The sequence below is a fragment of the Anastrepha ludens genome, chromosome 2, assembly GCF_028408465.1.
Source record: "Anastrepha ludens isolate Willacy chromosome 2, idAnaLude1.1, whole genome shotgun sequence".
NCBI classification, from domain to species: Eukaryota; Metazoa; Arthropoda; class Insecta; order Diptera; family Tephritidae; genus Anastrepha; species Anastrepha ludens.
Window position 1 is genome coordinate 180,038,199 of NC_071498.1, and position 15,822 is coordinate 180,054,020.

At 40.5% G+C, this 15,822-nt stretch overlaps 2 protein-coding genes across 3 annotated transcripts; both read left to right on the plus strand.

The window, feature by feature from the left end:
• The first annotated feature begins 589 nt into the window (after positions 1–589).
• LOC128855967 (endochitinase-like) lies at positions 590–2,238 on the plus strand. The gene is made up of 4 exons (XM_054091263.1): positions 590–608; positions 790–1,414; positions 1,468–1,591; positions 1,659–2,238. The coding sequence occupies exons 1-4, from the start codon at positions 605–607 to the stop codon at positions 2,139–2,141; spliced, it is 1,236 nt and encodes a 411-aa protein (XP_053947238.1). The 5' UTR covers positions 590–604; the 3' UTR covers positions 2,142–2,238.
• On the plus strand, positions 595–14,813 carry LOC128855966 (endochitinase-like). 2 transcript variants are annotated; one of them, XM_054091262.1, is made up of 4 exons: positions 595–608; positions 13,311–13,935; positions 14,001–14,124; positions 14,205–14,813. In XM_054091262.1, the coding sequence occupies exons 1-4, from the start codon at positions 605–607 to the stop codon at positions 14,685–14,687; spliced, it is 1,236 nt and encodes a 411-aa protein (XP_053947237.1). In that variant the 5' UTR covers positions 595–604; the 3' UTR covers positions 14,688–14,813. The 2 variants fall into 2 exon arrangements, with proteins under 2 accessions (XP_053947237.1, XP_053947236.1); XM_054091261.1 differs by lacking the exon at positions 595–608 and adding an exon at positions 12,971–13,042.
• The last annotated feature ends 1,009 nt before the right edge of the window (positions 14,814–15,822 follow it).

Consider the following 15,822-nt stretch of genomic DNA (forward strand, 5'->3'; position numbering starts at 1 on the left):
AAAGTAGAACAATGTTAATAATACTAATAAAGCGCATAACCCATTATATTAAAAAAGTAAGCACCTGAGTAAACGCAGTACGACGTAGATACACCTCTAAAAATACCTGTTGCGCAACGATTGCTAAGCAAGAAGAATTAAACCATCTTGAATACAAATTGATAAACATAACTGTGCCTAAACATACCTGGCATCATTTTCATATAAAGCACTCTCATACGTTAATTTCGGTGCCTTAAGCTTGGGTTTTCATCACTTTGCGGCTCAATTTTCCAGTTGAACTGAATCTCATTTACATTCGTCTTAAAGATGAGTTTTCCCACACATCGGGCGGACGCTTAGTTTTAAACCTACATACATAAATACATACATCCTCGCACAAGTGTAATTTCAAGTACTCTGGCGCGTAAGGCACATAACTTAAATTTCTTATTGCTTTGCTTTTGTAACTTATCGTGCGCCGGTGAGAACTTAATGAGAAACGGCAGAAGTTACTATCACTGCTCGGCAGTTACGCGTGACATCTGTGATAACAAGTTTTGAATAAAAGCGTGGCTCCTTTCGAACCGATTGTCATTCGACACCAAAAGTTCACTCACAAAACATGGGTAAGTACTTTGAAATAGTGATAAAATCGGCTGGGCTTTTGAAGAAAAATTTGAAAGTCTTCAAAATATCAAAAGAGCAGTTCTGTTTTGTCAGAAATAGGTCACAGTATTTCATCTAATACATAGAAGCAGGGGTTACGAAATATTTCCAATGCCATAATAAATTTTATTTCGCCCGCAGATATTTCCTTAAAACTATTGCTACTCTGTTTGACGGCCGCAGTGGCCGTTGAATCCACGGCCGCCACAGAGCAACAGGGACGTGTTGTTTGTTATTTCACTGACTGGTCTATATATCGCCCTGGTCTGGGAAGTTATGGAGTTGAAAATATACCCGCTGATTTGTGTACACATCTGATTTACACATTTATTGGGGTGAATGCCACTAGTTGGGAAGTGATGATACTTGATTCCTGGATAGATGTGGACAAAGGTACCTTCCTAAAATTCACCGAACTTCGCCAGACATATCCCAATCTTACGATGCAAATAGCTGTTGGTGGATGGAATGAGGGTGGTTTGAAATACTCGCAAATGGTGGCTGTAGCAGAAAGACGACAGAGTTTCATAAGCAGTCTTGTGAAGTTCATGAAAGTGTACGGTTTTCAAGGTTTCGACTTGGATTGGGAGTATCCGGGCGACACGGATCGTAATGGCACTTCTGCCGATAAGGAAAATGTGTTAACTTTCGTGCAGGAGTTGCGAGAAGCCTTCGATAACGAGGATTCCGATTGGGAAATAACAATGGCTGTGCCGATGGTGGAATCAAAACTTGAGGCGGGTTATCCCGTACCCGGGTTATGCGAGTAAGTAACTACTGTCTACAAATCTCAATTGTAGCTACATATCTATACTACAGGGTGCTGAATGCCATACATGTGATGGCATATGACTTACACACAGCCGCGGATGGCTTTGCTGATGTACATAGTCCACTCTATCGACGTGATCACGATAAAGGAAAATATAAGAAATTGAATGTGGTAAGTGGAACCTAAATTACACGGCAGCTAAGGCGGAACCTTAATTATTTTTCCCCCTTGAATATAGCATGACGGTCTTGCTCTTTGGGAGGAAATGGGATGTCCCGCAAATAAGTTAGTTGTTGGTGTGCCATTCTATGGACGTACTTTCACACTCAACAACGACGACGAAAACTACAGCATGGGCACCCCCATCAACACAAAGGTAGGCGGTGGCGACCCAGGAGTTTACTCTAGAGAAAGGGGATTTCTCGCTTATTATGAAATCTGCGCCGCTGTACAGAATGCTTCCGATGGATGGACCGTCCAATGGGATGATCAAGGAATGGTGCCCTACACATACAAAGATACGCAATGGGTGGGCTACGAGAATGAGAAATCGGTGCAAATTAAAATGGACTTTATCAAGGAAAAGGGTTATGCGGGAGCTATGACTTGGGCTATTGATATGGACGACTTCAATGGGTTGTGTGGGGAGAAGAATGCACTATTGCACATTCTCCATAATAACATGAACAATTATACCGTACCACAGACTACGGCTAAATAAATTGTTACGAAATGTTTAAAGAATATAGGAAATGAATTTCCGTACTACTACATTTTTAATCCATTCAGATATAATAGTCGCGTTGTAACATATAATAAACCGGATAATAAACCTTTTAGCATAAGGCATTATGCGTTTTTACCCATTTTTTTCGATAATAGGTCTCATCTTAGTTTACTCTTTCGTGTATATTTTTGTGTCAAGATACTCCCTTCAATTAGGTTTGCAAGACCTTCTGAAACCTTACCTTTCTAACAGGCGGCTCATCGTAAAAGTAGACGAATAAACGAATTACAGAAGACTTGCAATTATAGCTGCTGTTTTCCATGGCAACTTTGAGTCACGAATATGCGTCTGATATTTCGACAAGTTGACAATTTCTAAATACCCCCTTCGATGATTAGACTGTCATTCCTAGAAGAGGAGTCCAATAGGTATATCAGAAATATTGTGTTGGCAACTAAATAATTACGGATTTTTGTTAGAAAATCTAAGACAATTTTTTCATGGTACTAAATAACTTTATTCTGTAATGTATAGCCCAGTTTGGTCAAGGACCTTTTGCCATCTTTCAAGCAGCATCATAATCCCACATTCATAAAACTTCTGGTTTGTATTAGAAAAAATTTAATCAGGTACGATTTCATACCATCATCATTATTGAAATTTTTGCCATTCAAGGAGTTTTGTAAAGATCGCAGAAAAAATTATCAGATGGTGCAAGGTCAGGACTATATGGTGGATGTGACAAAACATCCCAACCAAGGTACAATAGTTTTTACCGAGTGGCCAAAGATATGGTCTTTGTAATCCCACCAAACTGATAACAAAACCTTCTTATGATGAATATCAGCTTTTGATGTTGTTTGAGTTGGTTCACCTGGCCTGCTCCACGATCTTTTCCGCTTGATATTGTTGTAAACAACCAATTTTTCATCGCCAGTTTTCAGTCGTTTTAAAAATGCATCATTTTCATTACGTTTCCTTAGCAAATCGCAGCTGTTAATGCGTTGCGTTAAATGCGTATCTTTGAGTTCGTGAGGAGTCCACGTACCGAGTTTTTGAACATAGCCAAGTTGTTTTAAGCGATTTTCAATCTCTGATTCTAGAAAACGCCAGACAGCTACCAAGAAGGGGATCTGCAGTATCCTCATTCTCACGGAAGGATAGGCATATTGGGTCATCAATAATTCCCACGGCTATAGGCTGACCACAGGCATTGTGCCTCTATTTACACCAATTAGTAATCTCAGGACCTTCCTACTAAGTTTTAGGAGAAAGGTCACTATTTTCCTGTTTAGTTCTTTCACAAAGCACTTGGCTAGCCAGTTTATCAGCAAACTCGTTCTGTGTAATACCACAATTTTCAGGCACCCAAAGAAGACAAACTTTTTGTGTTTAGCAACACTGTTTAGTTTTTTCTTATATTCACCCACTAATTTCGAAGAGCAGCGTTGGTAAGCAAGGGATCTTAGTGCAGCTTAACTATAACTACAAAGTCCAATAATACCACTCCCTCATCTTCTCTCGATTCGGATGCTACATTCAAAATGGCGATAGACTTGCGTTAAGAATATCGTAGCCATCTTTCCTGTAGTGTTGGAGTACTTAGTGTCTTCGTCTAAGTACCATCCAGATCCGCTATCTGGATCCGTCGGTGTAGAGAGTGAGCTGAAATCCCGTTAATATATTCGCTAGACTTAACCATTGATCTCTGTCTGGGATCAAAACACCATACTTCCTACCGAAGCTCACGTAAGGCACCCAAATTTCCGCTGGTATGGAGAACAGTGGCAGTGGCTAGTGTTTTCTTCGTTTCCCCAGACTCCATTTAACTTGAGCCTATATGCCGCCTTCATCGCTTCCTTTCGAATTTGAAGATCTAGAGGTTGCAAGTTCAGGATGGCATTAAGGGCATCGCCAGATGTCGTGCTCATAGCCCCTGTGATGCCCAAGCACACACGTCTGTAGTCTGATTAAAGGTTTTACTCTGGAATTAACCATAATAGCCTTCCACCAGACTACATTACTATCCAAGATAACCGGATTGCTCTAATTGGTAGGTACGTGACTAACATTCGGTAGTGCCCGGGAATTCAACAACAAATGATACGAAAATTGTTTTGTAGATCTTGTGCTAAAATTAATTTGGAAGGTCACCTCGTGATAACGAAAATAGTATACATATTTGATAACGTATCGTTACAACCCGGAACAATGCGTAAGCGATCAGGTATAATTTAGCACATACTTTCTTATTTATGGCAATTTGAGTACAGTAAATCATTAGTTTTATTTATCGATAATCTTAATTAGATGCTTTGCTTTTCTTAACACCCTCTACAGTGAGCAATAATTTACAATAATCAAGGCCACAATTTCGCCAATACAAGTACAAGGGCGTAGCTATAGGTAGAAAGGAGGTTTTTAAAGATTTGTTTAATAAAATAGTTAATAAGCATTTCGGATTTCTGCCAAAGGTTCACTACTGGCAACCAACTGTGTCATTAAATGATTTACTGCGTTTCTTTGCCATTAACCATAACAACTAATTGTCAAGGTTGCAATTAAATAGTACTTAATTCGACTGTGTAAACCATAGATTCTCATATTCTAGGGCAACACATTGTAGAACAGCCTACCATTAGAAACGATTCCGGATTTCTTTACTGTGTTACAAGGTTTTCACAAAACTTTTCTGTACCCATTGAAGTTATTTAACATTACTTGGGTGTCGTCGCTTCAGTATTCCAATGACACACAAATTAGGGCAGTAACAAATGGCATTCGTTTACAAACATTCTGGAAGACAGCAGTAGCTTGTCGAGTTGTCCTTTGTGAAACATTTACTCCGTAGTTATTTCTTTAATTCATCTCCATTTCCAACGCTCTAGTGTTAGTTTGAAGAAAACTCCAGCTTGTTTTCCTTTTCACCGCGGTTTGCAATATTGTATGAGTAGGCGGACTGGGGAGGCAAGGACTAACCAAGAACTATTTTTAATTCACTAATCAGAGAATGTTGCCCAGAAGATATTTTGCTGTTGCTGTATAAAACATTATAATATTTTTATTTACCACTCGGCATTAATTAAATTAATCAATTATTTTCTTTATTATTAAAATTTTAAAAGCAATTCTAATGCGCAACGCTATGTCAAGTGTTTACATTTTGACATATGCCAAAAATATGTTTGGAAAATTTGTGGAAAATTTATTTTATAACTATTGTCTAGTTTTATCTTATTTAGATTTTTTCATTATTTTATTTCATTAAATTAATTAACCCAATGTGATTACTTAAATTTATTTAGGACTAAAATTTATGATTTTAATTAACTATAAAATGCTGGTTTATGAAAACTCCACATTTTATTAGCTTTACTTTCAAGGTTCGCTCTCGGCTGGGAAATCCATAAAATTTAATTATCAATGCAGAAGATGGAAAAACACAAAATAAAATATATCCCAAGCCTCTGGTATATAATACTGAGCCTTAGCGATGCAGCACCGCGGAGTTTCCTGGAGTTTCCATTTAAAAGTAGGTGTACTCCAGTTTACCTCGGCGTCCAGTTCAATTCTGAACTTCATTTCGATTTAAATGACTTTAGTGATATCATCCATTAGACTTTGTAGTAGAGCACCTGCTGGTATAACTATGAAATTTTAAATATCAAAAGAGGTAAAAGGGTAAATCAACGAGTATGGGATGTTTCAAAGGTGTGGCTCATGAAAAGGACGAAATTGGCGACTTTAGTATCATAACGGCAGTAATGGTGATAGATACAATAATAGATTGGTCAAAATGTATGTAGGTGCATGTGGTTATAATTCTCTTTAACATACAAATGTGTATATCTAACATCTAAACCTGGCATCCAAAAACAATGTCTCATTAATTTGGGTACCAGGACATGAGGGATATGACGACAACGAAAAGGCAGACTTTCAAGCTAAAAAAGGGGCAGATGTAAATTTCATCGGACCTAGTCCCATGTTTGGATTTAACAAAAACAGCCTAAAACAAAAAGTAAAATACTGGCCCAAAACTCTAATAAATCAGCATTGGAACAACGAAGAGGGTCTTAGACACTCCAAAAAGTTCTTAAGTTTCAATGCTAAAAGAGCTAACATGGCCCTCGCGTTAAACGAAAAGAGCATTCGCACTCTCACAGGCGATCTCACGGGTCACTACATAAATTAGGCATAACTAACACCAGCACTTGCAGATTTTGCTGCGAAGATGAGAGGATATAGAACATCTCATCATCGAATGTCCGGGGTTGACGCATAGAAGGAAAAAGTTTTTAAACAAGTTCATGCTTATAGATTAAGACCTACAATCACTCCCTAAAAAGGAGCTGGTACAATGCATAATCATACTTAACAGTCAATATGGTCGCAGTGCTAAAGGCCCATTAACCCTTTACTACCATTAACCATTAACCATGTAACATCTATTATGCTTGAGTTCTATAGCGCTACGTCCGTGTAGCGCTGAATACCGATGGTATTCGATTTTTTTGTTTACCTGGCTTTGTTAGTTATCGTTGACAGGTCACAAGTCACACGATTTTTAGGGCTCATCTTACTACATTAAATATTCCATAAATATCAATTAATCGTTAATTTATTACATTTACTATATTACATAAACAGGTACATAAGCCATAAAGGATATCAAGCTGTTTGTCAACTGAAGGCAAAGAAGTATTTACTCATCGAATGGCCATTTGATTATTATTGTTATTGTTGGTGTTGTTATTGCAGTTCAGAAATATCCATTTGATCATTCACGACACTTGCAAGGCAATGCAATCTCCGGTTTGTTATATAAATGCGAGCTTTAATTAACTGAACATCTTCCCTGTTTTGATGTAAAATCGCAATGCAGTAACAAAACATGAAAAAAGTAGCTAAACAAAAAGCAATGATAAGAATAATAAAGCACATAAACAAACTCTATTAGATAATAAAGCACCTGAGTAACCGCAGACGCTACTACGAGTACCACGCAGAGGTCTAAAAATACCTGTTGCGCAACGATTGCTAAGCGAGAAGAATTAAACCATCTTGAACAAAAATCGATTAAAATAACTGTGCCTATGGCATGTGGTCGCCTGCCTAACCGAGAATATATTTACTGTAAGTTTTGTTACGGCATGCGTATTTAGACACATAGCCACTTCTTTTATAAAGGGGTTTCCAATGAGAGGTGCTATTTTGATATTTAAAGAAAAATGCTATTTTTAATATAAGTGATCGGATGTTTATTTCATTATAAAGAAGAAGGTATGCCGTTCTTCTTCTTCTTAATTGGCGCGATAACCGCTTACGCGATTTTGGCCGAGCTTAACAAAGCGCGCCAGTCGTTTCTTTCTCGTGCTAACCGGCGCCAGTTGGGCACACCAAGTGAAGCCAAGTCCTTCTCCACCTGATCTTTCCAACGCAGGGGAGGCCTTCCTCTTCCTCTGCTACCACCAGCTGGTACCGCATCGAATACTTTCAAAGCCGGAGCGTTTGTATCCATTCGGACGACATGACCCAGCCAACGAAGCCGCTGGATCTTTATTCGCTGCGCTATGTCTATGTCGCCGTAAAGCTCATACAGCTCATCGTTCCATCGCCTGCGATATTCGCCGTTGCCAACGTGCAAAGGTCCAAAAATCTTACGCAGAATCTTTTTCTCGAACACTCCAAGCGTCGCTTCATCGGATGTTGTCATCGTCCACGCTTCTGCGCCATACGTTAGGACGGGCATGATGAGAGTCTTGTAGAGTGTTAGTTTTGTTCGTCGAGAGAGGACTTTACTGCTCAGTTGCCTACTTAGTCCAAAGTAGCACTTGTTGGCAAGAGAGATTCTACGTTGGATTTCAAGGCTGACATTGTTATCGGTGTTAATGCTGGTTCCTAAATAAACGAAGTCTTTTACAACCTCGAAATTATAACTGTCTACAGTGACGTGAGTGCCGATACGCGAGTGCGCCGACTGTTTGTTTGAAGACAGGAGGTACTTCGTTTTGTCCTCGTTCACCACCAAACCCATTCGCTTTGCCTCTTTATCCAGTTTGGAGAAGGCAGAACTAACAGCGCGGTTGTTAAGGCCGATGATATCAATATCATCGGCATACGCCAACAATTGTACGCTCTTATAAAATATTGTGCCTGAGCGATTAAGTTCTGCGGCTCGTACGATGCTCTCCAACATCAGGTTAAAGAAGTAACACGACAGCGAGTCACCCTGTCTGAAACCTCGTTTGGTATCAAACGGCTCGGAGAGGTCCTTCCCAATTCTGGTGTTGAGCAACGTCATCTTACATAGCCGTATTAGTTTTGTGGGGATACCAAATTCAGACATAGCGGCATACAGGTAACTCCTTTCCGTACTGTCGAATGCAGCTTTGAAGTCGACGAAAAGATGGTGTGTGTCGATTCTCCTTTCATGGGTCTTTTCCAAGATTTGGCGTATTGTGAATATTTGGTCGATGGTAGACTTTCCAGGTCTGAAGCCACACTGATAAGGTCCAATCAGTTAGTTGACGGTGGGCTTCAGCCTTTCACACAATACGCTCGATAGAACCTTATAGGCGATATTTAGAAGACTAATCCCGCGGTAATTGGCACAAATTGCAGGATCGCCCTTCTTATGGATTGGGCAGAGCACACTTAAATTCCAATCGGCAGGCATGCTTTCATCCGACCATATTTTGCATAGGAGCTGATGCATGCACTTTACCAGCTCCTCGCCGCCATGTTTGAATAGCTCAGCCGGCAGTCCGTCGGCGCCCGCGGCTTTGTTGTTCTTTAGCCGTGATATTGCTATTCTCACCTCGTCATGGTCGGGTAACGGAACGATAATTCCGTCGTCAACGATTGGGGTATCGGGATCTTCACTTTCTCTATGACATGCGCAGCTGTCACTGTTTAACAGGTTCGAGAAGTGTTCCCTCCATAATTTAAGATTGCTCTGTACGTCAGTCACCAGATCACCGTCTTTGTTCTTACAGGAAAACGCCCCGGTCTTAAAACCTTCTGTTAGCCGCCGAACTTTCTGGTAGAATTTTCGGGCGTTGTTCCTATTGGCCAGCATCTCAAGCTCCTCGCACTCACGTATTTCGGCCTCACGTTTCTTCTGTCGGATAATACGTCTCTCTTCCTTTTTCAGCTCTCTGTAGCGATCCCACATGGCTCACGTTGCGCCCGATCGCAGCGTGGCTCTATAGGCGGCATCTTTTCTTTCGGCGGCAGCATGACATTCCTCGTCGTACCAATTGTTTTTTCGGGCTCGCCGGAATCCGATTTCTTCTTCGGCGGCGGTACGTAGGGAACGAGAAATGTTGCTCCATTGCTCGCGCATGCCGGTTTGTTGGGCAGTGCTCTCCGAGAGCAGGAGTGAGAGTCGAGTGGCGAATCTTCTGGCTGTCTGTTGTGATTGCAGCTTTTCGATGTCGAACATTCTTTGCGTAGGTAGATGTACGTTTTTTGCTGCACAGAGGCGTGTGCGCAATTTGGCTGCAACAAGGTAATGATCCGAGTCGATGTTGGCTCCTCGGATCGTACGTACATCTAATACACTAGAAGCGTGTCTTCCATCTATCACAACATGATCGATCTGGTTTCGCGTTTTTCGATCAGGGGACAGCCAGGTAGCTTGGTGTATCTTTTTATGCTGGAATCTGGTGCTGCAGACTACCATGTTTCGGGCCCCGGCGAAGTCGATCAGCCTCTGTCCGTTGCCGGATGTTTCGTTGTGCAGGCTGAATTTTCCGACTGTGGGACCAAAAATTCCCTCCTTGCCCACCCTGGCGTTGAAGTCGCCAAGCACGATTTTTATGTCGTGGCGGGGGCAGCGCTCATAGGAACGTTCCAAGCGCTCATAGAAAGAATCCTTGGTCGCATCGTCCTTCTCTTTCGTCGGGGCGTGGGCGCAAATTAGCGAGATGTTAAAAAATCGCGCTTTGATGCGGATTATTGCGAGACGCTCGTCCACCGGAGTGAACGACAGTACTTGGCGACGAAGTCTCTCTCCCACAACAAATCCGACACCGAATTTGCGCTCCTTTACATGGCAGCTGTAGTAGACGTCGCAAGGTCCTAGGTTTTTCTTACCTTGCCCCGTCCATCGCATCTCTTGGATGGCAGTGATGTCAGCCTTTACTCTCACGAGGACATCAACCAGCCGGGCAGAGGCACCTTCCCCATTAAGGGACCGGACATTCCAGGTGCATGCCCTCAAATCGTATTCCTTATTTCGTTTGCAGGGGTCGTCATCAGTGTTGGAAGTTCTCATCCGAGGCTTTGTTGCTGTTTTCATTGGGGGGGCTTTTTAAGTGGCGGGTCCCAAACCCAGCGCACAACCAGCTATGCTGGGATGCTTCGCCTTCTCACGTTAGCTCACTCCCGAACGGGTGTTCGGAAGCTAACCAGAGGATACGTGGGCTAATCCCGGACGTTGTGAGCTGCTGGTATGCCGTTAATAGTGGAAAATAACATCAGGCAAATGACGACCACGACCACGCTTACAGGACAATATCCTTTTCATGAAATTTTCCATAACCGAATTGCAAAATAGCCGTCCTATGTCCTCGATAGCCTCACGAAACCCATCTTTGAGGTCTTGAAACTACCCTGGGGTGTTGGCGTAGACCTTCTCTTTCACGTGGCCCCAAAGAAACAAGTCAGAAGGTGTTAATTTACAAGATCTCGGTGGCCAATTGTGATCACCTCTTCGCGAGATAACACGGTCCGAAAACTTTTCCCGTAAAATACCAATGGTTTCGTTGCTTGTGTGGCACGTAGCACCGTCTAGTGAAAATAAACGTTGTCCAGATCAATACGATCCAATTCCGGCCTTAAAAAATCGTTACTCATCTCTTGATAGCGCAATCCCATTCAAAATAACACCTGTTATTACTATAACTTCTGCCTTATAGACGCTGCAGTAGTCTGCTAGTCGAACGGAAAGTTCCAGTTCTAATTCCTTTGAAAATACTCCATAACCAACCTTATAGTCTAGCTTGGAATTATCTGTATAGAAATTCTGAGTCTAGGTATACAGGCCGAACGATATATTTAAGACACCATAACATTTTTGTGTGAAATTAGTTTTTATTGATTTCAAAGACAAAATTGTTCAAAAATGATTACAATTTTAACAAATATTGACTTTAGCTCGATATGACTACCTTTTGCCTTGACTATAGTCTTCAAACGGTCAGAAAATGAGTTGCATGCTACACGAATGAGATCTTGTGGTATTTTGGCCCATTCTCGTATAATCGCTTTTTTCAGCGCATCCATAGTGGCATATTTTTTAGTCCTCACCTTGCTCTCCAAAATGGACCAGATGGAATAATCCATCGCATTTGCGTCTGGCGAATTCGAAAGCCATTGTGTGGGCGAAATGAAGTCTGGAACATGATGTTTTAACAATTCTTAGTTCACACGAGCCTTATGAGACGGTGCCGAGTCAGGTAAACACGATCGTTTTGAGTGTTTATGAACTGCTCAATTGGGAAATTTTTCTCATCAGAAAACACAATGTTAGGAAATTCGCCACGTTACTTTGCTCTTTCGCTCCGAACTTTTTTTGCTGGGGTGGAAGATCGTGTGCTTTTTGGAACTTGTAAGCCTTGACCTTGAGCTCATTTTTTAATGTGCGTCGAATGCTGCGTTCTATGGCCATTTTTCTTCCACTTCGATGTGGATTTCGTTCAAGTCGAGCCTTCACTTTCCAAACCATTTCTGGCGTTGTTGCGGTTTTTTTGGTCCACCTCCATAGCGTTTTGCAATGCTACCAGTATCATTGTAACGTTTTTTAGTGCGATACACAAACATTTTATTCACTTTGAGGTGACTGAGCTCACGAACAATGGCTGGTTGTGATTTTCCAGCCAAATATAACGCAATCACACTATTACGTTTGAATTCCATCACAGAAAAGAAAATTCAACTAAACTGAGACGCAAATGCTTTTGATGGCTTATAAACAATATATTGAACTGTCATTAGCACAATTTTGACGTTGATTTCATGAGCTGTTTTACAGATACAAGCAGTGTGAAGTTATTAACACTTTATAACGTTCACCCTGTAGAACAGTATATATCTTGTGACTATTCAGTGTGCAAAATGGAGGCGTGGCCAAACCACCGGTCTTTCCATAGCGCCATACTATTAAATCCAAGCCCCGGGGCGCCGGCCACTTGTTTCCCTACGAGATTAAGGCATACTGCACATGCCCTATCAAAGGTACTCACCTAACACCCTTCTTCCTTTTGAACCAAACTATCGAAACAGCAACTTTTCTAGGGTATAGTAAGCTGCTACAACAACAAGCGGCGCAGCATAATTTAGTGCTGGCCGTCCACGTGCTATAAACGTCGCTTGTCTTCTTCTGGGAACTTTTTCATTTGCGAATATTTGCGCATTTCGTGTGATATTTCCTATCGTTTACATTATCAGCGGGCTAATCTTTCATCTAATAGTTATTCTGTAGGATTTTTTTACGATTCCGCCAAGTCAAAAAAACATTGGAAATGAAAAATAATACGAACTATCATACTTTAGCTGCAAAGCAAACTGGTAGTGAGGTAACGTAGTTCAGAAATAGTTGGTTTGGCTGCAGATATACACATATATTATTCTTTTACATATTTATACATATATGTATGCACAAGTGTAATTTTAAGTACTCTGGCGCGTGAGGCACATATATTGAGTTTCTTATTGCTTTGCTTTTGTAACTTATCGTGCGCGGGTGAGAACCTAATGAGAAACGGCAGAAGTTACTATCACTGCTCGGCAGTTACGCGTGACATCTGTGACAACAAGTTTTGAATAAAAGCGTGGCTCCTTTCGAACCGATTGTCATTCGACGCAAAAAGTTCACACACAAAACATGGGTAAGTACTTTGAAATAGTGATAAGATATTGATAAAGTGGGAATAGTTTGAAAAGATGGGTTTTGGAGGAAACATTTTCCAAGTCTTCTAAATATCAGAAAGTGGAGTTATTTTCATGAAAACTGGCTATAAAAAACTATTTCGAAAACTCGAAGGAACCCGAAAATGAATATAGGATGTTGGAAAACCCACAGAATTTCAACTAATACATAGAAACATGGAGAGCATAATATTTCCTATGCCATAATACATTTTATTTCGTCCGCAGATATTTCCTTAAAACTATTGCTCCTCTGTTTGACGGCCGCAGTGGCCGTTGAATCCACGGCCGCCACAGAACAACAAGGACGTATTGTTTGTTATTTCACTGACTGGTCCATATATCGCCCTGGTCTGGGAAGTTATGGAGTCGAAAATATACCCGCTGATTTGTGTACACATCTGATTTACACATTTATTGGGGTGAATGCCACTAGTTGGGAAGTGATGATACTTGATTCCTGGATAGATGTGGACAAAGGTACCTTCCTAAAATTCACCGAACTTCGCCAGACATATCCCAATCTTACGATGCAAATAGCTGTTGGTGGATGGAATGAGGGTGGTTTGAAATACTCGCAAATGGTGGCAGTAGCAGAAAGACGACAGAGTTTCATAAGCAGTCTTGTGAAGTTCATGAAAGAGTACGGTTTTCAAGGTTTCGACTTGGATTGGGAGTATCCGGGCGATAAAGATCGGAATGGGACTTCTGCCGATAAGAAAAATGTCGGAATTTTTGTGCAGGAGTTGCGAGAAGCCTTCGATAACGAGGATTCAAATTGGGAAATAACAATGGCTGTGCCGATCGTGAAGTCAAAACTCAAGAAGGGATATCCCATAAAAAAGTTATGCGAGTAAGTTGCATAGGTTATGGAATGAATAGTAATGTTTCTATATTATAATGAGAATTCCACTACAGGGTGCTGGATGCCATACATGTGATGACATATGACCTACGCATAGCCGCAGATGGCTTTGCTGATGTACATAGTCCACTCTATCGACGTGATCACGATAAAGGAAAATATAAGAAATTGAATGTGGTAAGTGGTGTATGAAAGTACGGCAGAGTTCCGACGGAAACTTATTGATTTATTTTTTTTTTTGTTGTCCTGTAATAAAGCATGACGGTCTTGCTCTTTGGGAGAAATTGGGTTGTCCCGCAAATAAGTTAGTTGTTGGTGTGCCATTCTATGGACGTACTTTCACACTCAACAACGACGACGAAAACTACAGCATGGGCACCCCCATCAACACAAAGGTAGGCGGTGGCGACCCAGGAGTTTACACTAGAGAAAGGGGATTCCTCGCTTATTATGAAATCTGCGCCGCTGTACAGAATGCTTGCAATGGATGGACCGTCAAATGGGATGATCAAGGAATGGTGCCCTACACATACAAAGATACGCAGTGGGTGGGCTACGAGAATGAGAAATCGGTGCAAATTAAAATGGACTTTATCAAGGAAAAGGGTTATGCGGGAGCTATGACATGGGCTATTGATATGGACGACTTCAATGGGTTGTGTGGGGAGAAGAATGCACTATTGCACATTCTCCATAATAACATGAACAATTATACCGTACCACAGCCTGCGGCTAAATAAATTGTTACGAAATGTTTAAAGAATATAGGAAATGAATTTCCGTACTACTACATTTTTAATCCATCCAGATATAATAGTCGCGTTGTAACATATAATAAACCGGATAATAAACCTTTTAGCATAAGGCATTATGCGTTTTTACCCATTTTTTTCGATAATAGGTTTGATCTTAGTTTACGAAAGAGTGTCTATTTTTCAGCGCAAGATACTCCCTTCAGTTAGGCTTGCACGACCTTCTGAAGTCTTACCTTTACGTGCGTCAAAACTCCTAAAAAACCACCTGTGATTTATCGACGTTTGGCTAACGATTTTTCTAATCCAGGGAAATGAACAAACCGTGAAGAAAGTCATAATTATGTCTAGTTGGTACAAAATACGAAGCGAAGCGAATGGTTTATACGATTCGATAGATCAATTTTGCTCATGTGAAAAAATTGTTTAAATTTTTTTAATACTATAAGTGCCCTAACTCAGAAAATTGTTGCGAAAATAGACCTCATCGTTTGGGTATAATTATTGCGAGTCTTAACGGTACGTTACCAAATATACTAATTTGGGTATCACAAAAACACCTTCCAAACTAATTTTAACACAAATAGCTCTATTATAGGCAAAATAACACACTTGTACCATATTTGGGGTTTTAATCAAAAGCTGGTACAATAACGCCCTCAACCACGACCTGCTCTAATGGACGTTAGTTCAAGAGTACTTCAATTATTATTGTAATAACTTTCGTAGTAGTCGTGAAAATAATAGCCAAAATAATCTTGCTAAAAATGGTTCATAGCACTGTGGAACAATCTGCCCAACCATCAACGAAAAAACATAAATTAATTGCATGGGGGAACACTTTTTAGAGCAAAGTTGAGGTAAGTTAAGAAAAAAAAAAAAAATTATATAATAAAAAAAAATTATTAAACTCTCTATTTCATTTTTCAAACTTTTAAGCATTCAGCAAAAAATTATGCTGATACTGGCGCGTTAAATATTTAGGGTTATAGCATAGACAGGCGTGACTTAATTCAGAATTATCTCAGTAATCAAGTGCAACTAATCTGCATCAACTACTATACTTCTTTTTTTTTTGTTTTTGGCTCCTTTATTAATTACACCTGTCGTATGACACTAAGTA